At 35.0% G+C, this 24,094-nt stretch overlaps 4 protein-coding genes across 8 annotated transcripts; 1 reads left to right on the forward strand and 3 right to left on the reverse strand.

Annotated features, from left to right (window-relative positions):
* Nucleotides 1-2,342: 2,342 nt before the first annotated feature.
* LOC101743048 (TP53-regulated inhibitor of apoptosis 1) lies at nucleotides 2,343-3,225 on the reverse strand. The gene is made up of 2 exons (XM_004932027.4): nucleotides 2,873-3,225; nucleotides 2,343-2,650 (listed from the first exon to the last, which is right to left on the reverse strand). The coding sequence occupies exons 1-2, from the start codon at nucleotides 3,017-3,019 to the stop codon at nucleotides 2,549-2,551; spliced, it is 249 nt and encodes an 82-aa protein (XP_004932084.1). The 5' UTR covers nucleotides 3,020-3,225; the 3' UTR covers nucleotides 2,343-2,548.
* Nucleotides 3,226-6,770: 3,545 nt separating this feature from the next.
* Dnmt1 (DNA cytosine-5 methyltransferase) lies at nucleotides 6,771-18,551 on the reverse strand. 3 transcript variants are annotated; one of them, NM_001043515.2, is given in 8 exon segments: nucleotides 6,771-7,036; nucleotides 9,615-9,796; nucleotides 10,867-11,047; nucleotides 11,859-14,862; nucleotides 14,959-15,172; nucleotides 16,447-16,876; nucleotides 17,970-18,060; nucleotides 18,407-18,551. In NM_001043515.2, coding segments are annotated over 8 exon segments (4,230 nt in total). In that variant the 5' UTR covers nucleotides 18,448-18,551; the 3' UTR covers nucleotides 6,771-6,949.
* A 1,088-nt stretch (nucleotides 18,552-19,639) lies between these two features.
* On the forward strand, nucleotides 19,640-22,230 carry LOC101743331 (serine--tRNA ligase, mitochondrial). 3 transcript variants are annotated; one of them, XM_038012665.2, is made up of 5 exons: nucleotides 19,649-19,856; nucleotides 19,926-20,487; nucleotides 20,858-21,045; nucleotides 21,259-21,426; nucleotides 21,906-22,230. In XM_038012665.2, the coding sequence occupies exons 2-5, from the start codon at nucleotides 20,062-20,064 to the stop codon at nucleotides 22,222-22,224; spliced, it is 1,101 nt and encodes a 366-aa protein (XP_037868593.1). In that variant the 5' UTR covers nucleotides 19,649-19,856; nucleotides 19,926-20,061; the 3' UTR covers nucleotides 22,225-22,230. The 3 variants fall into 3 exon arrangements, with proteins under 3 accessions (XP_037868592.1, XP_037868593.1, XP_037868594.1); XM_038012666.2 differs by having other exon boundaries at nucleotides 19,649-19,815; XM_038012664.2 differs by having other exon boundaries at nucleotides 19,640-20,487.
* LOC101743195 (KRR1 small subunit processome component homolog) lies at nucleotides 22,214-23,279 on the reverse strand. Its single transcript, XM_004932028.5, has one exon. It carries the CDS (start codon nucleotides 23,277-23,279, stop codon nucleotides 22,281-22,283), a length of 999 nt encoding a protein of 332 aa, XP_004932085.1. The 3' UTR covers nucleotides 22,214-22,280.
* Nucleotides 23,280-24,094: the final 815 nt, after the last annotated feature.

The following is a 24,094-nucleotide window of genomic DNA, read 5'->3' on the forward strand; positions in this document are numbered from 1 at the left end:
AATAGGTAGGTTTCATAGGACTTGATGATCTGCAGAGGTTGGGAGCAGACCACAGACCCAAGGACGTTTTAGGGCCCTACCGCACTAAGTGACTCCCCTGCACTCTATCACCCGACGCCCAATCTCCGCCGGAGGTCTGAACCCGGTTTGAGTAAGGGGTTTCCCGCGGTCAACACTAACCAGACTCGCAGCGCCACCCCGAGGACGCCTGATCAACGATTCCGATCTCCGCAGTACAATGTATACGTGCTATTTTAATTGCTGGGCCATAGTTCATTTTAATCAGCAATGGCTTGAGAGCAACAATTAGATTCCTTTCTATCCATTGTCTATACAAAATTATATATTATATTCTATTTCTCCGCTCCTGTGCAGATTTAATAAACATGGCAAACAACAAAAACTTCAATGTGATGCTTGAAGAAAACATTTCTATTTACTTATTTTAACTATGACATTATTATTTTGAATGTAATGTTTGCATGTTGAGGTACTAAGAATTGATACAAGAATTTAATGTTTTTTTATAAGTGAGTACAAGATACTAAATTTATTATGCTTTCAAGTTCAAACAAAGCATCTTAAAGTCTAAATCTCATGTTCAACATGTCCACCCCTGTTTTGCACACATCTTCGCATTATTTTACGAAGTCCAGTTTTCACTACACCAGTAGTTAATTTCCTTCTTATTTCATTCGCCACATTAATAATCCTGTCTCTCAATACCTACTTCAATTGATGAAATTGAGTTGGGCTCACTGTACACGAGACTTTTCATGTGTCCCCGCACATAAAAATCCATGGGGGTTAGGTCCGGACTTCTGGCTGGCCAGGGTATAGGCCTACCTCATCCAATCCATTTGTTTGGATAATTTGTGTCCAGCTATTCTGACTTGTCCTGAAATGTGCAGGGCAGACATCATGCTGAAACCACGTGTCTTGAATCAGATTGAGTGGCAAATCATCTAATAGGTCATTTAGGCCTCCTCACAGGAAAAAATCTTATCAGCATTTAACATAAATCTGCAGAAATCTAATCTTCTCACGGGATCTCCCCCTTCGATAGCATGTACCGACGTATAATGATATGGGTATCGGCACTCTGTCTGAACGGTAAACCAAACTTTCCATTGCGAGAGTCCCAGATTACGGACAACAATATTAATAGAAGTGGTTGGATTCAATCGAAATCGTTCCACTACCTTATTGGTTTGTTTTTCGTCGTCATCAATCACACGTGGTCTTCCCAAGTCTGTACGACGTCTTGATACGGAGCCAGTTTCTCGAAGTCTTCGATAAACTCCGTCGAACACGCTCACATCCGGCACTCGACGGCCGGGATAGCGTGTCATGTACTCATTGCGAGCATGTGCAGACAGAATAGCAGTATCCGTAACAAATTAACATGTCAGCCTATTCCCTCATTGGTGTAGGTCGTCATATTTCACAGTTCTGTATCACAAGCATAAATCAGAGTCCAGTTTACAAGCACAGCAGTCCGGAATCAGAAGAAAGAGTCCAGAAACATTACATTAAACTTGCACGCATCGCATTAACCTTGAAGGACAATTGGGGAGGGACTGTTAGAACCTGCTACCTGGGGGCTCGCAACAATTTTTTTCTATGCTGTTTTATTTAAACCCTAGATTGTTATACCTTATTGGATAGTTGATGAAATCAAGTAGAAATCATTAAGCACATCTGCCAACCAGGCACCATTTTTTTTTTAAATATTGATGAAACAAAATAAACTATCTAATTTTGTATCAGTTTTTATAAGTTTTAATCATCTACAACAGCTTATTTATTCATTTTACGTACAATATTGGTTATAGGGGTCATACATAATCTTATTTTACAAAGTAAAAATGTAATAATAATAATAATAAGATTTACGCATTTGAAAATATCTAAGCTGATAGTCAAAAATCAGGTATTTTTATAAAAAACAATTAAATGCAAATATCTTTAAATCGGTTAGATTTAGGATGTGTTTCATAGTCAAATCAATCAGAAACTATATAAACTACATGCCCTTAACGGAAATCGGTCGACTTAACATGTAACCTTAAATACATTTGAATATTTGCATACATAGATAATAGACACCCAGACAAAGAAACGAACCTGTTCATCACACGAATGTTTTCCTGATATGAGAATTGAACCCACAACCCTTGGTTCAACAGTCAGGGGTTTACTAATGCATCCTAACAAAATTGTGTATTTCACTCAGCAACTGAAACTTGTTTTTTTTTGTACACTGCATAGTATATAATATGTCGAATGGAGTAAATATTGAACTATTTCATCAGTGGTATTAAAAAAATTAGACTTAAAAGTTTTAATCCATCGATTATACATTTATTTCTATTCACTAATTTTCATCATTCACACAAGAAACTTCATAAGTTTTAACACATTCATTTTCCTCTTTCACTGTAAGCCTATTATCACTGAAATCTTGGTAACTGCATGGAATCTTAAGAAACTTGCCAAGGATATTGCAACAGGCTGTGGGTTTAAAGACACAGACCAATTTGGGTTGTCAGCTACTATTTGCATTTGGTGGTGTTTTGTATTCATTTTCAGTGCCTAAGATATCCTTATCTATTTCTTTGAAATCAATGCTTTGCTGTTTCATTGCATTCTGAAATTAATGTACACTATTAGCATAGATATATGAGTGCAGTTTCATATTTCATAGATTCAATAAATATTGGATTATTATGTTTGAATTATGATTTAATTTGGAATGAACTATATGAACCTTGTTAGGTTCAGAAGAATTATGTTCTGAATTATCAATCTTTCACTTGAAACTCTAACGTTAATTTTTTTTCTTTGAAGATAAGATAAACAAAATGTGTACCTTAACACATTCTTGATAAATTTTAAATATTCCAGCGCAAACAGAATCATCTTGATCGCCTTTTAAGAACCTTTCCGAGAACCAAGTATTGAAACAATCATCGTATTTTTTCTTTAGGTCTGTACATTCTTCGCCAATGCTGTTCATTTTTTATTAAATCTTTTGGAGATCAATTAAGTAAATTCTGCCGCAAAGTTTAAAATTAAAACGTTATCCCCAATTAATTTCGTTTACAATCGATGTTTCTTTCAGATTTGGTAGTGGACACCAAAATCAAATAATGTGTACAATTTATGATCAGACGGGCACATTGGAAGTGTCACAGAACTCTATTTTAGCGAAGGGAAGTGTTCTATGCATTATCTATAAATTGTATTTTTTTAAGGGATTTTATGACCTGGTAACTAAGACCCTTAAGTCATGTTCTATTTTAATTTATATTCTAGCCCTTTTCTTGACTTTGTATCTGTGGAGATACATCAGAATTAAAAAATTCTAGTGCCGTTATTTTTTAGCGCAATCTTAATAATTTTTGTATGCGTGTTTATGGTATTAAACCATCTTTAAATGTGAGACAAGTGGATAGTGATGTAATTGTTTCTGAGGAATCATTGGAGCTTGTTGAGTCAACCGTATTTCTTGGTATAACAGTGGACTCCAAACTGCAATGGGGACCTCATATTCATAAATTGGCGAGTAAGCTCAGCTCTGCAGCATACGCAGTAAAAAAATTAGAATGTTAACAAACGCGGACACGGCTCGTTTAGTTTACTTTAGTTACTTCCAGTGTCATGTCCTATGGCATTTTGCTATGGGGCAATGCGGCCGATGTAGAAATGATATTTATTCTGCAGAAAAGAGCTATACGTGCTATTTATAACATGCACTCAAGGGAATCCCTGAGGGAGAAATTTAAAGAAATTAAAGTTCTCACTATGCCATCCCAGTACATTTTTGAAAATTTGATGTATGTTCGTAAACATATTGAGGAGTTTCCTAAAAAGTCTGACATACATAATAGAAATACTAGGAACAAACACAAGCTTGTTGTGCCGATGAGTAGGTTACATAAGATACGAAACTCATTCGGGTGTTTGTCTGTGCGCCTGTACAACAAAATCCCACAAGATGTTCAGAACCTACACATACATAGGTTTAAGAAAACTATTAAAGAACATCTGTGCAATAAAGCTTACTATAAAGTCAATGATTATCTAGAAGATTGCACAAAGTGGGAATGAGTTGCTCGCTCCGGGCATTTCAATATCGTAGTAATTGTTACGTTATAATACTCATTGTAAAAAATTCATATTTAAAAAATAATAATCTAATAAAAAAAAATAAAAAAAGACATGCCCGCTGAGTTTCTTGCCAATTCTGCTCAGGACGGAGGCTAGTTCTTGTGAATTGGCGGTAGTTCTTTTGACGTTCAACAAGTATGTACTTTCATTTATGTTGAATAAAAATTTTTTGATTTGATTTGATTTGATTTGATATGGGCTCAGTGAATTTGGCCCCTCTTTTTTTGTTTTTCGGATTTTTTTTATTAATAATTATTTGTTCGACATTTGTTCATTAGTGTTCGAATGTAAAAATCTTGTGTTACTTAGCAATACAATTCTCTGATTCGTCTGCTTATTAGATATAAAATGATTAATAATTGGGAATTTAATTGTTTTTATGATCGAACAATCACCGATAGTCATCGAACAAACGCTAATTGATCAACATTAATTAATCTGAGCGGTAAAAATAAAGATATCTAGTAAAAGAGGCAAACTTAAGGGTGATCATTTGTTTAATTAATTATAAATAAATAAAAGACGAACAAACAATTAAAAATCCGAAAATCAAATAAAAGGGGGCCAAATTCACTGAGCTGTGTTTATGTTTTCGAAAGCCCTTTTGGTTTTTTCTGTTGGCCAGACTGATGAGTTGTTTTTTTAAAGAATTTTATGATCTGGTAAGTCTGGTAACTAAGACCTTTCATGTCAATCAAGTCATGTCTTAATTTAGTGTTTATTCTTATTTTTATGAAAAATGATAAAATGGAGTGAAATTATATGAATATGATTAATTTGAGACATTAATCAACTGGGATGAAATTAAATGACGAGATGATATGGGATGAAACATACTTTCAGTAAAATGGTGGTCATTTTATTTTATCATTTTTTTCAGTGGACTTTTTGGAGGATCCCGAGAAGTTATGGCCAGCGGCTTTGTTTCATTTTCCCACATTTGTGCACTTTCACAGATATTAAACCATCGTTATTACACATTTAAACCTGAAGAAACATTAAATAGACAAAATAAAACAAATCACACAACAAATATTATTTCTGCGAGTACAATAATTTCCCTACATTTGGATCCAAAGGACGACGCCAGCTATGCATCCGAGGCCAGAGACTACTATTATGTGCATAAAATGTGGTATAAGGCTTTGCCTATTATCGGATAGGGACTGTTTTATCAATTTCCACATTATAAATTTCAAAAATTAAACTGATTTTGTTTTATTTTTTCCGATAGAAGTTTGTCCCTTAAATAAATGATGGATTAAAAACACCGTTTAATTATTATTATTTTCATATAAATTATTTTGTAATCAAATCATAGTAAATCTGGCAATGTATCTATAGAGATCATTAGAGATACATTGTTAGCGTAACATATCTATTAATGGTCTTGGCAATGGATCCTTTAAGATACATGTGTTTTTTTACTACCTTCTTCTTGTATTGTATTATACACATAATATATTGTAATTTTTTGTAGTCTGTATATATTTAATCAAAATATAGTGTTAAAATAGCGGATATTATGTATCATTCGTGATAATTGTTTTTGCTCCATACATTTACTTTTTGTGGTGAAAATACCATTTAAACGCATCAAGTATAGCTAATTCTATATTTGTTGTTTAAATGCAAAATAGATGTCTTACCTAGATGTGAATTAATATGACCTTGTTATTTACATTTATTACTGAAAATCGTAGTGTTAGAGATAAAGTTCTTACGTGATCTTACTTAAATATTTTTTTTAGCGCAAATGAAATTTACTAATGTAACAATTAATATGATAACGTACTTGATATAAACTACGTCATCGACTAGGACATGCGGAATCGAATTTTGTCAAGGAAAATTCTATCATGTTAAAATTAAAACGGGTTTCGTTTTTGTAACATTTTATACAATAGTGCTCATTTAAATCTAGATACTATGAGAGAGTTAAAATAATAGGTTTCCGTATTTAAATTAAGCTAAGTTTTAATGGTACCCATTTCACCGGTCATCGTTCTCGTCGAACCCGTCGCTTGCGACGAAGGACTCGACGAGTAAATTAACCCTCAGACACAGCCCACTGAGTTTCTCGCCGGATCTTCTCAGTGGGTCGCGTTTCCGATTCGGTGGTAGATTCTGCGAAGCACGGCTCTTGCTAGGGTTCGTGTTAGCAACGTCAAGTTTGAGCCCCGTGAGCTCACCTACTAGTTAAGGTTCCGCTGATATAGCCTCTCAAGGCTATCAGCTTAGGTAGGAAAAAAAAGTACCTATTTCAATTATTACCCATGTCAATACATTTAAATCAAAGTGTAAAATAAATTTATTTTAAACTTTGAGCCATAGATAATATACTTCACTGAGCGTAACTTGTATAGGTCTATGGTAACTCAGAGCCAATTATTAGAGGTCGCTGTTTCAAAGAGCAGCTAGCTATGCATGGGTTCTACGCACATTCATACAATCATCTGTTCCACATTTTTTGTCCATTACAACATTGTCTGGACTTGGACTATTAGTAGTTATTGCTTCTTAACCATTAAAAAAAATTACTAGACAACAAAATACGCTTAAATATATTTTAATTAGAAGGTAATTTAAAACAAATGTTCTTAGTACACAATTTTATTAGTTATTGTCAGAGGTTCACAGGTTTTAATGTTAACGTTACATTTGAAAATTAAAGCTAAATGCATCATAACGATTTGCATCTACAAATATTTTTGTCAAATTTCCTTGTATTTGATGTATAATAATGAATGTTAAACATAACAAAACAATCGTTATGTCATGATGTGGTCAGGCTGAGAGTAAGCGCTTTCTTTATTTCTCTACCCAGAGCGGCGCCAAGAGGTGGTGGAACTGCATTTCCGATCTATAAAGGAATAGACAAAATAAAATAATAGACAAAAAAAAAGAATAGACATAAGCTAGTCAATAAGAATCAGGGGCTCAAGAATATATCTATCTTAAACATATCGTTATTAAGGGTGGGTGCGTTATTGCAGTATTATTTAACACTAGCGACCCGGCCTCGCTTCGCTTCGGAAACTGTAATTTATTAGTGATTTCTCCACTATTTAATGGATGTTATTATACATATAAACCTTCCTCTTCAATCACTCTATCTATTAAAAAAAACCGCATCAAAATCCGTTGCGTAGTATTAAAGATTTAAGCATATATAGGGACAGAGAAAGCGACTTTCTTTTATACTATGTAGTGATAATTCAATGAAGCTTTCGAGTGAACAAAAATTACTTGATCTCCGTAACACCGGTTATCTTGGTTTGAAGTTAATTGGTAGATTTTTTACTGTTGTATATGGGCATAGCGGCTGCTTTGTGTAAGAAACATATATAACGGTGGTCATAAACTCTTACAAGGCTCATAAGACGCCCAGTAATTACGCAAATTATAATTATAGCGGGTAGCGGTGCTTTTTATAATTAAACGTTGCCTATTTGTGCTGTGCAGCAATGCGTTTCAGTTTGAAGGGTGCGACAGCCGTTGTACTGAACTTTTATTGAGATTTAGACTCGTATCTCAAGGTGGGTGGTGCATTTACGTTATAAATGTCAATGGGCTCATATACCGTGTAGATGTCTATGAGCTCCGGTAACCACTTAACAGCAGGTGGGCTATGCACTCGTCTAAACATCTAAGAAAGAAAAAAATACGTATTGACGACAATTTCTCTTCTTTAACTCTTTTTTTGTTTATTTTTAAAAGCAACGGTTTGACATAGAACACAAGACCTATTGCCGTGGAAATGAAATTTTGATTTTGAAAACAATCGGTAATACAATGCACAATATTAGTATTGACTGACACCCGTATCTTTAGTCGTTTACACGAGCCTAACTCGACTCGACTCAACCTCCAACGCGCGTTTTGGTATGATTAGTCGTAAAAATAAACTCCACTCAAACGTCCTTGGAACATTTTCCTAACCGGAGTGAAGTAGGCGAACTGTCAAGTCAAGGTACGTCGCGACGTACCTTGAATGTTCCTCAAGGCTGGTTTACTATCAATGTCCAAATAGTATGTGGACCGTAAATGGAAATATATGATATTGTTGTTATGGCCTGGATCTGTTCATGATTCTCGCATATTTTGATAATTTAATTTTGATAATATTTATTAATAAAGTAAATAGTTCGAGGTTAGACATTTGAAACACTTTATTTTATTTACCTACATAAGAGTCATATTTTGCTTACTACCTGATAAATAAAGGCAATGCGATTATAAGTTTTATTTATATAATAATAAACTGGTGGTTGTGGAAAAGCACTTCAACAACACGATGCAACCAAAATCACACAAAAGCGGCGAATAAAAATACAAAGCCGGATCCGAAATCTAAAATAATAATAGGTTAGAAAATAAATAATACACTTTCAGGTTTACCGCACGCACACATATTTACGATTAACTCAGCAACCAAAACATCAAATAAGTTCATCTAGTGAAACAGACAGCGGCAGCTTGACTTTGACATTAAACAATGACCATAGACTACAGAACTCTATGGGTTTGATGCTAGCTTGATCAAATTTTCATCATTATTACCTCACTCGAGGACAGTTGAGGAATATTGTAATGGTCGACTAAAAATACCAAACTCGAGTAAGTTTCGAGGGAATGCTCGAGCATCATCGGATGAGTTATGAGTGGAGGACTATTTTACGAAACGTCTAAAGATACGGGCATGAGATTTAGGCTGCAGGGTTGATGCACCCCTGCCATTGTTAATGTCTATGAGCGATGGTAACAATTTACCAGCAACTCAGTTGTTATCTTGTCTGGCATTGATGATGATGGCAATAAAAGAAGACTGCTCATCCTAAAATTCCTGTAATTTGCTATCGTAATTGGGTGAACAAACTCATGACCCACTTACAGTGTTTTTTTGATTTCATTTTTACTATCAATTTTACGTGTTAAGTATTTGTGAGCAATAAATAAATAAATAATAATTCATATTGATGTCGTCGTGGGCAGTCGTGGCCTAAAGGATAAGACGTCTGGTGTATTCGCGTTGAAATCGCGTTCAATTTTTCTAATGAAATACGTACTCAACAAATGTTCACGATTGACTTCCACGGTGAAGGAACAACATCGTGTAATAAAAATCAAATCCGAAAAATTATAATTTGCGTAATTACTGGTGATAGGACCTCTTGTGGGTTCGCGCGGGTAGGTACCACCACCCTGCCTATTTCTGCCGTGAAGCAGCAATGCGTTTCGGCTTGAAGGGTGGGGCAGCCATTGTAACTATACTTGAGACCTTAGAACTTATATCTCAAGGTACCTAAGTGGCGCATTTACGTTGTAGATGTCTATGGACTCCAGTAACCACTTAGCATCAGGTGGGCAGTGAGCTGGTCCACTCAATAAAGTAATAAAAAAAACAAATGATTTCTATGAAATACTCAAATATCTCTGACCTGTCGATGTTTGTCCTGTACGGAGCCTGCGAAGAGATACGTATCAGGGAAGCCCTGCGAGCGCGCGCACTCTCGCACGGAGACGACTCGGTGCTGGTCGGGGTGGAGCACCCGGCCTTGCTTGCCCATCGGTTCGGGATCCGTCACTGTCGTGCTGAAGTACCCGCCCCACGATAGCCGACCTTATTTAATGCATTATTTGATTATTAATTTTACCATATCAGCGTCACCGGGCTAGTTAATAGGTGAGCTCACGGGGCTCAAACGTGACGTTGTTGATAACACGACCCCTAGCAAGAGCCGTGCTTCGCAGAATCTACCACCGGATCGGAAACGCGACCCACTGAGAAGATCCGGCGAGAAACTCCGTGGGCTGTGTCTGTGGGTTAATTTACTCGTCGAGCCCTTCGTCGCAAGCGACGGATTCGGTGAAGACGATGACCGGTGCTTGGGGCACCTAAAAGTACCGTTAGTGGATCGGGCGGATCCGTAATGACGTGTTTTGGGCAAGGAAGACAGCAGATATTGCAGTATAACACTTAATTAACAAAACGATGTGTTGCATAATTAAAAAAATCACTAATATTTTTTAGCGGTTCTTTCACTAAACCACCTGACTTGGTTGTTTTTTTAAGAAACCAGCTTAAATAAAAATTCAATATCATACGACAGATTTTCTTTGCAGTTGACACTGGCTAGGGTTGTCACTCGTACTTTATAATAAGTATTGTGCGTTGTTTCAGGTAATTGTACTCTATACTTTATGTGAACACGAAAATACTTTATTTGGCATCATTTGGTTTCTTTGGGATTTTGAAAAGCTTAGTCATAATAATATGTAATTTTTCGTTAAGCGCACTACATCGATTGCTCAATCGCTGTCGCTACTCGCCAACGCCAGATCACTTAACCACTCGTTTTTCTAACAAGTATTTCTGAACGCAAATTAACCTCAAATGTCAACAATGTCACTGTCATTAATTGTCGCACTTTCTTGCTTATTTCAATTAAATTGGAATAACAATGTTTATTTCAATGCAATTGTAATAGAAATGTGTATTTAAACATAATAAATAGTAATAAAAAATAAATTTTACTTTATTTTAATACTATGTACTTTTTTTAATCTATAATAACCAATGTAGTTTATTTGCAAAAAGCATGGTGGCAACCCTAGCAGTGGCTCGGCTAGGCCATTCGTAACAGTAATGCGGTAAAGTGGCCTATAAGGCACAGGTAGCGCGGCGGTTACCGTAGAGCCCGGCCCAGTGGTTGTGCCTGTTGCCGGTGTGCGGCAGACACCACGGGATGAGCGTGTTCTCCTGCTTGTCCAGCGGCGAGCAGGCGCGGCCGCTCGCGCACGCGCACACGCCGCGCACTGCGCCGCTGCTCGACCGCCCATTGCGCTTGTCGTCGTAGCGATACTGTAGAACCTGATCGAAATAACATATTTAAGTAGTGTAAAATCTTATATATCGAAATACTGATGTAAAATGTAACGGAAATAGATGTGCCGATTATTTTATTTTAATGTTCATCCTTTTTTGTTTTTAAACTGATTTTATGACCTGGTAACTAAGACATTTAGGTCAAGTTTAATTTAAATTTTAATGAAAACTTTTTTATATGAAAAATGATATTATGAAATGAAATGAGATGCGATGATATGGGATGAAATATAATCTCAGTAAAATGGTGGTCATTTACTGAGACTTTTTCAGGGTACTTTTTGGAGGATCCCGTGAAGTTACGTTCAGCGGCTTTATTATATTTTCTCATATTTGTGCAGTTTCACAGATACTAAACAGTTAATAAACCAATTAATTTTAATTACGTTTAAAAAAAACAATTATTCCAAGGGCATTTGTGTGCCTCTTTTTAAAGGGCTATCTCAAGACAAGTGGAAACATGACTTCACAATAAAATGAACTTGTATTACAATGACTGCTGCTTATTTTGAATGCATTCAAGAAATAAATTAGTCCATTGATTACCTATTTTTACTGGGGGTAGGACCTCTTGTGTGTAGGCAGATACCACCACTCAGCCTATTTCTGCCGCGAAGCAGTAATGCGTTTCGGTTTGAAGGGTGGGGCAGCTGTTATAACTAGACTGAGACCTTAGAACTCATATCTCAAGTTGGTGTCGGCATTTACGTTGTAGATGTCTATGGGCTCCGGTAACCACATAATAGCAGTTGGTCTGTGAGATCGTCCACCCATACATGCAATAAAAAAAAAATACCTTGCACTTAGTGCCATCGGAGAGAGTAACCGATATGTTGGGTAGATCTCTCCAGTCGGAGCCCGGTGTTGTAGGTATCCTGCTGATCCTAGCTTGAATCAATGGCGCCATGTTTTTACAGATGTGATCTCGTAGTTTAGAATTCTCATCGTTGCTTCGCACTAATCTCTGGAAATGACTTTCTGGCATGGAGCCATATTCGATTTCTATTTTATTAGCACCATTACATATTTGAGGCAAATCACTCATGGCGTCTTGAATGGTGCACGTTCTTTTTGGAGCCGACTCGTCCCAGTGAATATTAGTCGAGAACCTTTTGCCGTCAATCGTCGTTGTTAATGTACAAGCACGTCTACTGAAGACGTGCGTGGGTTCTGGGTAGAACGGAAGATTGTAACCCGGCGCTGCCGCCAATATGATCAACCTTCGTCTAGTTTGGGGAACTCCGTAGTTACCCGCTTGTAAGATACCAAAGGTACACTGGTATCCCATGTCCAACAAAGCTCGCAGAGTGAGTTTCAAAACCATACCTTTTTTAAAGGCCACAAAGTTACGAACGTTTTCCAGTATAAAATATTTAGGTCTGTAATAATCACAAAACGATAAATACGATGCAACTAATGAGTTTTTGAAGTTTGAATACTCTCTTGAATTAAAACGATTCATTCCGGAGAAGCCTTGACATGGTGGCCCGCCACATAAAAGCTCCACTTCTCCTTGCATGGGGAGCCGCAGTCCATTCGCGCTGTGCTTAGCACCAGACATTACAGTTTTCAAAAGTGCATTACAGTCTTCATTAAATACAATACAACTTTTATTATTTAATGAATAAGCATGAGAAGCAGCTTCCACGTTTTCAATAGCCCACTTGCATTCTGCAACTCCAGCTTGATGCAAGCCTTCTGATAGGCCCCCACAACCGGCAAACACGTCTAAAGTTCGCAACGGTCTAATTTTCTCCTCTACAACTTTAGCGGGAACCGTTTCAATAGTTTTTGTAGATTTTCCCTTCCCCTTCCCTTTATCTTTAGTACGATCTGTTCTTCCAACACTGATGGCATTCTGCGGGAGATCCGTGAACTCTCCCGTGGACTTACAATACGCCATTCTGAAGTAGAATCTGCACGGATCATTTCCTAACCATTCTTGAAGTGAAATATTTTGGGGAACATTTTGTTCATAAATTAAATGACAATGCCCAACGACGGTCGAAAATGGAATCTCCCTTATTTCAGTTGTCCAATATAAAACATTAGTGTCCTCGTGCTGCGGAAATTTACTGCTCGTGTTTTCAGGTCTAAGCAGCACATTCACTTTCAGGTAAATATCTTGCGGTACAACTAGAGGTCCCTCACTCGCGGCAGTGACGGCAGCTATGTAACCCACACAAAAAGGTTCCCCGGTATCAATATTAGACCCACGCGTATTAGAATCGTTCTTCCTATAATATTCAGGATAAATAGTTTCATCGACTTTTTCAAACCGCGGTTTGGCAACAGTGTTCGCTTTTGTCATACTATTTTTTAGTTTAAAGGTTCCCGGTTTTAGGAAAACACCACAACCCTTCTTATAGTCAAAGTCTTGCCATTTTACATATGACCATTCCGACCTGTTTTGTTCTGAAACAATTTCGGATTTCACAATCAATTTTTCAAAAACTTTAGGAATGTTTCTTGCATCTCGTTTTGTTTTACGTTCACAAGATGGGCAGAATCTGTGCTTTCTTAAAGCATTTGGACACGCTGGATCTGGAGGTAAATCTTCAAAACGCGACGTGAACCTGTCGTAATACTTGCTATAAAAATAAGTTCTTCCATCATCCTCGAAATGTTCGTCGTCTACTTCTTTCCCGCCAAGTTTAAACCAATCTGCTGACGTCTCTTTCCTTTCTATATTCGCTTTTCTTAATATGGAAGAAAGCGGAGCACCATGGCAACATCTGTCGCCCAAAAATACTTCTCTTGGGTCACTCACTTCTCCTAAAACTGTGTCCGAGGCTCGTATGAAGACTTCTCCGTGAAAATAGCCTGATTTCGGGTTATGGATTTCTTTCCACATGTATACAACTTTAGCGACCAGTGTAGGAATGTTTGTTTGGGAAGTTTCAATCATGACAAAGTCACCATTACACAGCTCAGCACCATCAATTTCAACTTTTTCGTAATATATTTTTGTGGCATCAGCTTTAACAGGCTCACCAATCCATTTTAAATTTTTACTATTTGACCCAGTGAGCTTGACTGGTACTGCATCATCTATTTTGTCTTGTTTTTTCTCAGATATTTGCTGATACTCATCTTCATCATCGGGATCAGAATCTTCTGCCTGTTCTACTGCCATATTAGGACATAATCTACGGACGCATGCTTTCTTAGTTCTTCCATGACCACCGAATTTAGCCATGGCACGACATGCATTACATTCGCCGCAATCAGGCAATTGACAGGCTTCACAAACCCCGCATCGTTTTCTTCGTAAGACCAGTTCGTGATTGGTTTTGTCTAACTGATTTGAGAAAAAACTTTCAAATGTTTTTCTTACAAGTGGAGTTGTTGTAGCTTTTGTCCATGCTTTCTTATCTGTTTTTTTGTATTGTATCTGGGTACGTATTTTTCGTTTACCGAATTTTATGCCCATTAATTTGATAAGTTCTCTCATACAAGGTAATGTTATTAATGGTTCATCATCTTCCTCTATTTCTAAGCTAACTACTTGATCACAAACAAACTGGGCATGTTTATGTAGCATTTCTTCTGTCATCTTTTTATTATTTAGTTCAGGAATGGAAAAATCTCTTACAACTTCAAGTAAATCTTCATAGCTCGGTTGCAAGTAGTGATATTCTTCTAAGAATTCGACGACTACTTTGCTAAGCCATATTTTTTCATATAAATTATTCATTAGGGGCGTATAAGCTTCACTAGGTTTGAGCAAGTTATATTCCCCAAATTCCGTTGATAAAGTTATACAGTTCCTATCTCCACCATCGAAACCATGTATGAACCTGATGGTATGTAAATTAGAAGATTAATAATTCACAAAAAATAACAAACAAACAAAAAGATTTTTTTTATGTGGTCATGATAAGTGAGATACATACCATTCTATTATAGGACCTACATCTTTAACTGGAATGGATTCTTCGTCAATCTCTGATGAATCAGAGCAAATTGACTTTAAATATCCAGACATATAAATTCGAACATCGTTTTCTACCAAACCACCATCAATTGGACACAAATGTCCTTGCTCATCAAATATTGTAAAGCCAGTTATATTTGTTTGGGGTCGTTCCATTATGTCTCCATCTTCCCCTTGAATAAGTACATTACAATATAATTAAATTACAATATAATATAACAAATGTTCACGATTGACTTCCACGGTGAAGGAATAACATCGTGTAATGAAAATGAAACCCGCAAAATTATAATTTGCGTAATTACTGGTGGTAGGACCTCTTGTGAGTCCGCGCGGGTGGGTACCACCCCCTGCCCATTTCTGCCGTGAAGCAGTAATGCGTTTCGGTTTGAAGGGTGGGGCAGCCGTCGTAACTATACTTGAGACCTTAGAACTTATATCTCAAGGTGGGTGGCGCATTTACGTTGTGGATGTCTATGGGCTCCAGTAACCACTTAACACCAGGTGGGCTGTGAGCTCGACCACGCATCTAAGCAATAAAAAAATTAAAATTTAGACAGCTACTGCATATCTAGATTTTTCTCCCTAGTAGCTCCTCTACAGAGATAACTGTCATTTGTTCTGTAACTCTGCAGTGGAGCCCAATGCTATTAGCATGATTTTTGTGATTTTAAAGTAATGAAAGATATTGTGGAAGACAATATATACAATACAAGTAATTCTAAAAGTATACCACCAAAGAAACAATGAATGGGAAATATTGAACGTGATAATGAAGATTTGCTGGAAGAAAAGTTCCTACAAATTCTTTGCACCCAATGCAATATTTTAAATAATTTATCATAAACAAAGAAAAGTCAGAATGCACAAGGGCGATGTTTCCAAAGACATCACATCATTGTGAATTACAAAATTTAAAATGTATCTTTCATTTACATGAAGTAAGTGTGTACATGTAAAATCAATAACATGTGTAAGCATGTGTAATTCTTCTCACTTAAAATAAGACTTCTTCTTCACAAACGTCTGACTGTGCTGTATCGGAGTTGCTGGTAGGCAGTGGTACAAAAATGTAGATATCACTAAAGGTTAATTGGGCCAAACTAATAATAATGGGTAACTTTTAAGCCAGTTAAATGGCAATAATAATAAATTACAAAATATGTCAAAGTAAGCACAATTATTATTAGCATATTTGGTGAATCATATAAAGGATCAAATAGACAAACAACAGAGCTTCAAGCTTTAGAGTTTAACTTTGAGATCAATCTTATTACTTTTGTAACATTGTGCAATATTCAGAATTTAAATTTAAGGGCTTTTTTATTGCTTAGACTGGTTATCAAGCTCATGGCCCACCGGACAGTAACTGAAGGTTACTGACTGGTAACCACTTAACATCAGGATGAACACTCAAATAGCGGAGTAAAAAAAAGCTGTTACATACCAGAGCTCAAAACAAGTTTGTCATTAGTCAATGCAATATATTCTTCAACAGCATCTTGTGGGTGACCTTGGTAATAAATTAAGTCAGAATTATTTAAAAATTGGCCACATATGTTACATTTCTCTGTATCAGGGATAATATTATTGCTATTCTTAATATTAGATATGGTCTCTGAATCATCAATCATGTCATGATTGTTGTTAACTGATCCAGGCTTATCCTTGTTATCTATTTCAACAACGATAGGGTCACCATTTTTATATACTGGTTTATTTTCAACCTCGTCATAATTTTTATATACATTATTGATGTTTTCAGAAACAATAAGACTAGTATTTTTTGCTGGAATGTTAAGATTTTCAATAGAGTCATTGCTTGTAGAATCTTGTGAAATTTGATGTCCATCATTGTCTTCTGTTTTTGATCGTTTCTGTAATATACAGACAAACATACATTAAGGTTCATTATTGTTAGATTTATTAAGTCTGAAGTTGTTGTGACTTAGTGAAGATAAGATGTCCGGTGCATTCGTGTTGAGCAATGTACCGGTGTTCAAATCTCAGGTGGTTACCAATTTTTCTAATGAAATATGTACTCAACAAATGTCCACGATTGACTTCCACAGTGAAGGAATAACATTGTGTAATAAAAATGAAACCCACAAAATTATAATTTGCGTAATTACTGGTGATAGGACCTTTTGTGAGTCCACATGGGTAGGTACTACTACCCTGCCTATTTCTGCCATAAATCAGTAATGCACTTCATTTGAAGGGTGGGGCAGCCGTTGTAACATATTTGAGACCTTAGAAGTTATATCTCAAGGTGGGAGGCGCATTTACGTTGTAGACGTCTATGGGCTCCAGTAATCACTTAATACCAGGTGGGCTGTGAGCTAATCCACTCACCTAATCATTAAAAAAAACAGTGGTATAAGTAAGGTATCATTGAACATGAAGAACCAGTGATTACTAGCTCGGTAAACTATGAAATTATCATAGGTATTCTTTTAAATGCAAGAATTTTGTTTCTTCTAATTAACAATTATACTTTTTATGTTCTAAACATGAATTACTGCATCGACAAGTGATTTAGCAATTCTCTTTTGCATTTTAAAAAGCCAAATTAGCTTTGTCATGCAACTAATTTATTTCCTTTTTTCCTATCTAATGATGCAATTAGGGTTTGTGACTAATAAAACGTTCTTTTCTGTACATAAAAGAGATGCAATATTTTCTTTTTTCATTGCCTTGACCGATTCACAAGACACTCACAGACCATACAATAATAAAATGGTTACCAGAGCCTATATATATTATAATATGAAAATAAATGCTAATATGATGACCCACCTTGAGACATGTGGTCAATTGTATTGTATAATAGCTACACCACACCTTTCATACCAGATGGTATGACCTCTATGCGGTAGTAGGATATATTGTGAGCTTGAAGGTAGGTAGCCCCATTCCTCGGTTCCAATAACTGTATTTTGATTTTTTCTGTCAAAACAAATTACTTACATTATTGGCAGAAACAATTTCTTCACAGCTCCTTTTTCTCTTAGAGTTTTCTTTGATTATTTCATCCCCATCAAGTATCTTATCCATGCACCTAAGAAGCAAACAGAATGTCACAAGATCACTGAATGTAGTTTTACTCAGTACATTCAATAAAATTTGTAGATAATTTATAATTATCAAGAGAGAAGAGCATACATGCAACAATCTGACCTCATCAATACTAGAGACAGCCAAGCCGCTGCCCCTAGGAACTCTTCAACCCACACTTGAAAATTGGCATGCCCAAATAGTTGTCCATTTCATTTTCCGATTTAGAATCAACCTCAGTTATAAAGCGGCGACGAGAACACTACTGACTAAATTACGATTTATTTAGTCAGTGAAAATTTGATTTGACACAAACAAATTTAATGTTTTTAGATGATACAAATACATACACTTGTGTTATACTGTTGCAAGTAATAGTTGAAGTGGGCATTTTGATTTTCTATTTTTATTTTCTGTTAATTATTCATTGAAAATGCTTAAATAGGTATTTAATTTTTATAACAGAATAATCTTGTTTTGATTTACCGAAACGGCGCCAAATCTGACAGTTGACACTTTTCTAGTAGTAGTAGTAGTTTTATTTTTCCAACTGGAAAGGCAAAAGTGTTATAACGTACAGCTTAATTTTTTATAATAAAAAGGGAAATTAAATGAAGTTATAATTTGGAACATTAATCAATTGTCATAAAATTAAATGAACTGAAATGAGATGAGATAATATGGGATGAAATATAATCTTAGTAAAATTGGTACTAAGACTTTTTTAGTGGATTTTTTGTAGAATCCCGAGAAGCTACGTCCAGGAGCTTGAAACAAAGTTGCAAACACATTTGTGCACTTTTACAGATACTAAACAGTTAATAAGCCACTGCTAATACACATTTAAATCTGAAGAAACACCAATAAAATAAAATAAAACAATTCACACAGCTTCACAAAAGTCTCACACTTTTCTTTAAATTAGGAGCATTTCTTTTTTTCCAATTAGAAAGGTAAAAGTATCACATCATAAAGCACAATAAACTTATATTAACATTTTTTTTTCAACCCGCGACACCTAATTTTGGCTAGTCCTTATAAAAAAGAGTGAGTACCACTGCTCTATATATGGAACAATTTGTATGCATTGGGATTTTTTCTCTCTCTCTTTATCGATAGCGCGGACCTATCTATTTAAACTTAAACCTAAATACACAATTATATTATAATAATTTGTATTAAGTACATACCTTTAAAGCTCAATGACAACATTGCTCCTTGTTACTTGTAGTGTAAAAACATGATAGCACTTAAATAGAATTTTAAAGTAAATACAATTTTTGTCCTGCAATATGTATTTGGTGGAGATAGATTGGGAAAATTATATTTTGAATATTATTCGAATACTGTGCATTGCTAAATTATTAATAATCGTCTTATTTTTTTAAAAACTATCCAGAAGCCCACAGAAATAACTAACTTCATTTAATTTTATCCCAGTTGATTAATGTCTGAAATTAATCATCTTCATTTCATTATACTCCAATTTTTTAATAATTTTTCATAAAAATAAAAATATAAATTAAAATAAGACATGACTTAAAAGTCTTAGTTACTAGGTCATAAAATCCCTTAAAAAATAAGGTACTTACCTATCTTTTTTGTAGTTTGCTGTTTGTTTGATTTGAAATGATTTGATGTTTGATCTTCATTATATGAAGATCTCAGGTTTTAAATAAGTACTTTATTTTAAAATATGCCACTAAAAATGACACATACTACGTTAAACTAAGTGTGCTGTTTCTTCATCTGCCTCTTGGTACCTAGTTTCAAATTATCATTGTTCAAGTCCCTTGATTGGTAATATTTTACTTCAGTTAAAATGCTATACATCTCTTCACTAATTCAGAATTACCGTATTGTCTACAGCACCAAAGGCTTTAAAAGATTTTTCTCACAAATTTATCCCAATTATAACTTACAATATTATTGTAATCCCAAAAATCATGAAGAAATAAAACAAAATATCAAAATACGAAAAGGAGTAGGAGATATCGATAGAGTAATGCAATTGTATAAAATTATCACAAAAACTTCTGAGGATAATCATGAATACGAAAGAATAAAGCAGGATTTATATGAAGCGCTAAGTATCTTACCAAATAAAACCCATCCTTTTGTAGAAGGAAAGTTTGAACCTCACATTGTCCATGAAATAAATAAAAAGAAAGATTTTGGAGAATACAAGCCTTTTGAATTCAGTGAAATAACAAGATTATTAAATTTAATGAGAATCGAGAAGCTGGGACACACCTGTGGTCATAAAAGTTATTACTTTTTTGGAGAACTAGCAGAATTAGAGGAAGCATTAATAAAATACACAGTAAAAAAATTACTTGATGACGGTTTTCAACTGATATCAGTACCTGACATCCTTGCTAGTAATGTTTTGGAGAGCTGTGGCATGTCTGTAAAAAGCGACAGAACACAGGTACAATAACATTTGAAGACAAAATTGATTTGAAGAAGGGTTAGAATAGGTTCTCCTCTTTTGCATATTTGATAAAATTTACATAGTGAAATGATACTACTATAGATAAAAACCAAAAGCATTGCTATAAAATATATTAGTGAGACTCGGTCAAGTTTTCTTGTGATTATACCTAATTGTATGAAGAGATTCCTGTATTTTTCTTCAAAATCTGGTTTATAACATATTATAGCAAATCAGTTAAATTGGTGTCACAATCTCAATTGATTATTTATGATATTTGTATATTTAGATTTCAATTTACAACTTGAAAAATCTATATAATCGATGAACTTAAGATAGTCTTTAATCTCAAGATTTGTTGTTTTAGATTTATTCACTTGATCCACACCACCATGGAACTGACCTTTGTCTTTCTGGTACTGCAGAAATGTCTCTGGCTGGATTACTTGCAAACAGTGTACACAATATTAATGATTTGCCTTTGAAATTAGCTGCAGTAAGCAGGTGTTACAGAGCTGAAACTTCTAACTTGGCTGAAGAAAGGGGGATTTACAGGTAATATAATGTTATGATGAACATTCTAGGCCTATTCTGTATAGTACAAAGATCATATTATAATTTAAGGACAGCTGAATGCATTGTAATGTATTTTGAGTTATTTGTTTGTAGTTCTTCTTGAGTTGTATATTTATGAATAAGTAAAATCTCTATAAGCTGTATCATAAAAATATTTGTTGTGTTTTAAATTACGAAATTTTACTTTTCCAGAGTTCATCAATTCAATAAAGTTGAAATGTTTGTAGTTACTACTTCTGAACAATCTGAAGAAATGCTTGAAGTGATACGGAACACACAAGAAAAAATATTTACACCACTGGGAATATCTGTAAGGGTTTTAGATATGCCTCCTTATGAATTGGGTGCAGCGGCTTACAGGTTCGTAAACAGTACTGTTATAAATAGCTTCTAAAATACTTTAACCATTGCTATAATTTTGCAGTGTGTAACATACAGATTGCAGAAAGATAAATATTAATAGCACACTGAAATTATTGTTTTTATTGCCATTGAACAGCAAACAAGTTGACAACAAACTTATTTGGTTTCTAGCAGTTACATCGGTGCATAGATAGCATATTAAAGTTGTCAACACCCTAAAACATGAGGATGAGTTTTTTTTTGTCTTGTAAATCAACTACCCCCATGTCAATCCAAGATTCATTCCAAATCAGCCTTGGAACAGAAATAGACAGTACAGCTGATGCATGATTACAATCTAAGATAGAGCAATAGGTGAAAATACTGCAAATATAGTAGACCATCTAGGGACCATCTAGGGTACCAGTACCACCTCTTAGTAAATTAGGTCATCATTACTAAACAGTGACAAATATGGATACTGAATTTCTTTACAGAAAATATGACATGGAGGCATGGATGCCTGGTCGTCAAGCTTATGGTGAAATATCTAGCTGCAGTAACTGTACTGATTATCAATCCAGAAGATTGAATATTACATACAAAACATTAAATGATGAATATTGCTTTGTCCATACACTTAATGGTACTGCATGTGCCATTCCAAGAATGCTTATAGCCTTGATTGAGACACATCAGCATCCCAAAGGAAAAATAATAATACCTGAAACAATTCAGAAATTTATGAATGGAAAAAAGTTCATAATGAAGAACACTAAAGTGCCTGAACTAAAATTGTTAAAAATAAAGAGATAAAACATATTTTATTGATTCAATATGTTAACACATTTATAATTAAACACATGAAGTTTTCATTTTAGTGATTTACGTTTTGTAAACTTTTTCATTTTTGCTTTTAGTTGATCAACATCTACTGTGGTTGTACTTGATGTTGTAGGTTTTTCTATTTTTTCTTGAGGAGGAATAAAATCTTTTTGTCTTTGTTCATCTCGTACTCTCTTAGCTTGAGCCTGTTTCTCTTGTTTTTCATGGTGAATCTTTGCCTTCTTTTGATCTTCCTTAAGGAAGTATTCCCCTGTGGCCAACTCCTTATCAATTTTACTTTCAGGTTGTGGAGGTGGGAATGGAGTATAAGGTTTTTTATTGGCTTTCTTCTTTGGTTGCTTCCTTGGCACATTCTTGCTCTTAAATGTTGGCAGAAATCTATCCCAACTTTCATTTTTTAGCCTTGGGTCTTTCATTAATTCTCTTTTAATCATTAAACTTTTTATATTGTACATAGGATGTATATTTTTCATTGTGTCTTCAACAATTCGTCTTACTTGCACTAAACCTTTATAGGGGCCTACTGCAGATACTGTATTACCTTGGACTAAAACATAGCATTCTGTTAATAATTCAATGGATTTTAATGTAACACCCTGAGGTCCTATCAACCTCTGCCGTCTCTTCAAAAAGGTTTCTTTTTTGCGAACAAATGAATTAATTTTAATAATGTCGCATCCAATTTCGTCATCTAGCACACGAGAGGCTTGTTCAAACGGAACACTTCTCGATAACAGCTTCATGAAGTCTCGCGCTTTAATAATAATGTATGGATCCCAAGTTTTTCTTGTTGTTTTTACTGTTAAGCTTCCTTCAATTAAATCTAATTCTGCAACAATGTGATGTTCGCTAAGTATTTTCTGTACCAAGGGCCAGCATTCTTTCAGGTATTGCTCTCGATACTTTGGAAATAATGTGGCGAATTTACTTTCTTCTAAAAGGCCATGCGGGTTATCGTCGGGTGTAAATTTGGGTATCTTCATAGCCCAAGCATTATCAACTGAATTAGTTTCTTCAACTTCCATATTAGTTTTTATCAAATTTAGTGTAGCTAGCAAGGAAATGATTTTTTTATTGAAAAGATTGAGAAGAGAAATTTATTTAGAATTCGGAACTATTGATTTTATTGTGACACTGTGACAACTGACAGTATGTAGTGATTCGGTTATTTTCCAACATGAAAGGCAAAGGTATCACACCATAAAGCCCATTTTATTAAATATTCTGTTATATAATAGATCATGGAGCGAAATGAAGTGAAGTTGATTTCGAGACTGTAATCAATTAAGATGCAATTAAATGAAACCAATGAGATGAGAATAAGATGAGATGCCATAAAGGCTCACTAAAATCGTATTTATTGACTAAGACTCTAGTAGACTTTTTGGAAAGCCTACGAAGCTTCGTCCAGCGGCTTTTGTTTCATTTTTCCATACTTGTGCACTTTCACAGATGCCAAACGGTTAATAAGCCACCATTACTAGATATAAAATCACTAAATTACCAAAATAATACAATCCACACAACTTCATTTCTCGCATTCTCTACAAAAATCTCATCTTTTTCTTTTTTTTAAATATTTGCTCAAAAATTTATTGTTTCCATTTTGTCAGCAATGGGAACGTACGGCGTACAGTTAAGTATTTTTATCTATTCAGTTATTTTTCGCATTTAATTTTAGCTGCAAAATCATCGGGGGTGAATCCTTAGTCCCTTAACACCGTTTAATCGTATTGGAATCTAAAAATTACATACGCAATCAAACAAGCAATTCCAAACCTATTCCGTGAATAAAATGGCATATTATTAGAAACGCAGAATGTGATATAAGAAAGCTAGA

Source organism: Bombyx mori, chromosome 8, assembly GCF_030269925.1.
Source record: "Bombyx mori chromosome 8, ASM3026992v2".
Lineage (NCBI taxonomy): Eukaryota > Metazoa > Arthropoda > Insecta > Lepidoptera > Bombycidae > Bombyx > Bombyx mori.

What these genes read in the sequence shown, in the direction of transcription:
- LOC101743048 (XM_004932027.4), bottom strand. Translation starts at nt 3,019, where the DNA reads ATGAACAGCATTGGCGAAGAATGTACAGACCTAAAGAAAAAATACGAT. An exon ending in TTTATCAAGAATGTGTTAAG is followed by an intron (nt 2,651 to 2,872) that starts GTACACATTTTG and finishes CATTAATTTCAG; the next exon opens with AATGCAATGAAACAGCAAAG.
- Dnmt1 (XM_038012253.2), bottom strand. Translation starts at nt 18,184, where the DNA reads ATGAGGTCAGATTGTTGCAT. An exon ending in AAATTGTTTCTGCCAATAAT is followed by an intron (nt 16,877 to 17,969) that starts GTAAGTAATTTG and finishes TGTATATTACAG; the next exon opens with AAACGATCAAAAACAGAAGA. An exon ending in CCACTGGGCCGGGCTCTACG is followed by an intron (nt 9,797 to 10,866) that starts GTAACCGCCGCG and finishes GCATTAAATAAG; the next exon opens with GTCGGCTATCGTGGGGCGGG.
- LOC101743331 (XM_038012664.2), top strand. Translation starts at nt 19,879, where the DNA reads ATGCTATACATCTCTTCACTAATTCAGAATTACCGTATTGTCTACAGC. An exon ending in TAAAAAGCGACAGAACACAG is followed by an intron (nt 20,488 to 20,857) that starts GTACAATAACAT and finishes TTGTTGTTTTAG; the next exon opens with ATTTATTCACTTGATCCACA. An exon ending in TTGGGTGCAGCGGCTTACAG is followed by an intron (nt 21,427 to 21,905) that starts GTTCGTAAACAG and finishes ATTTCTTTACAG; the next exon opens with AAAATATGACATGGAGGCAT.
- LOC101743195 (XM_004932028.5), bottom strand. Translation starts at nt 23,279, where the DNA reads ATGGAAGTTGAAGAAACTAATTCAGTTGATAATGCTTGGGCTATGAAG.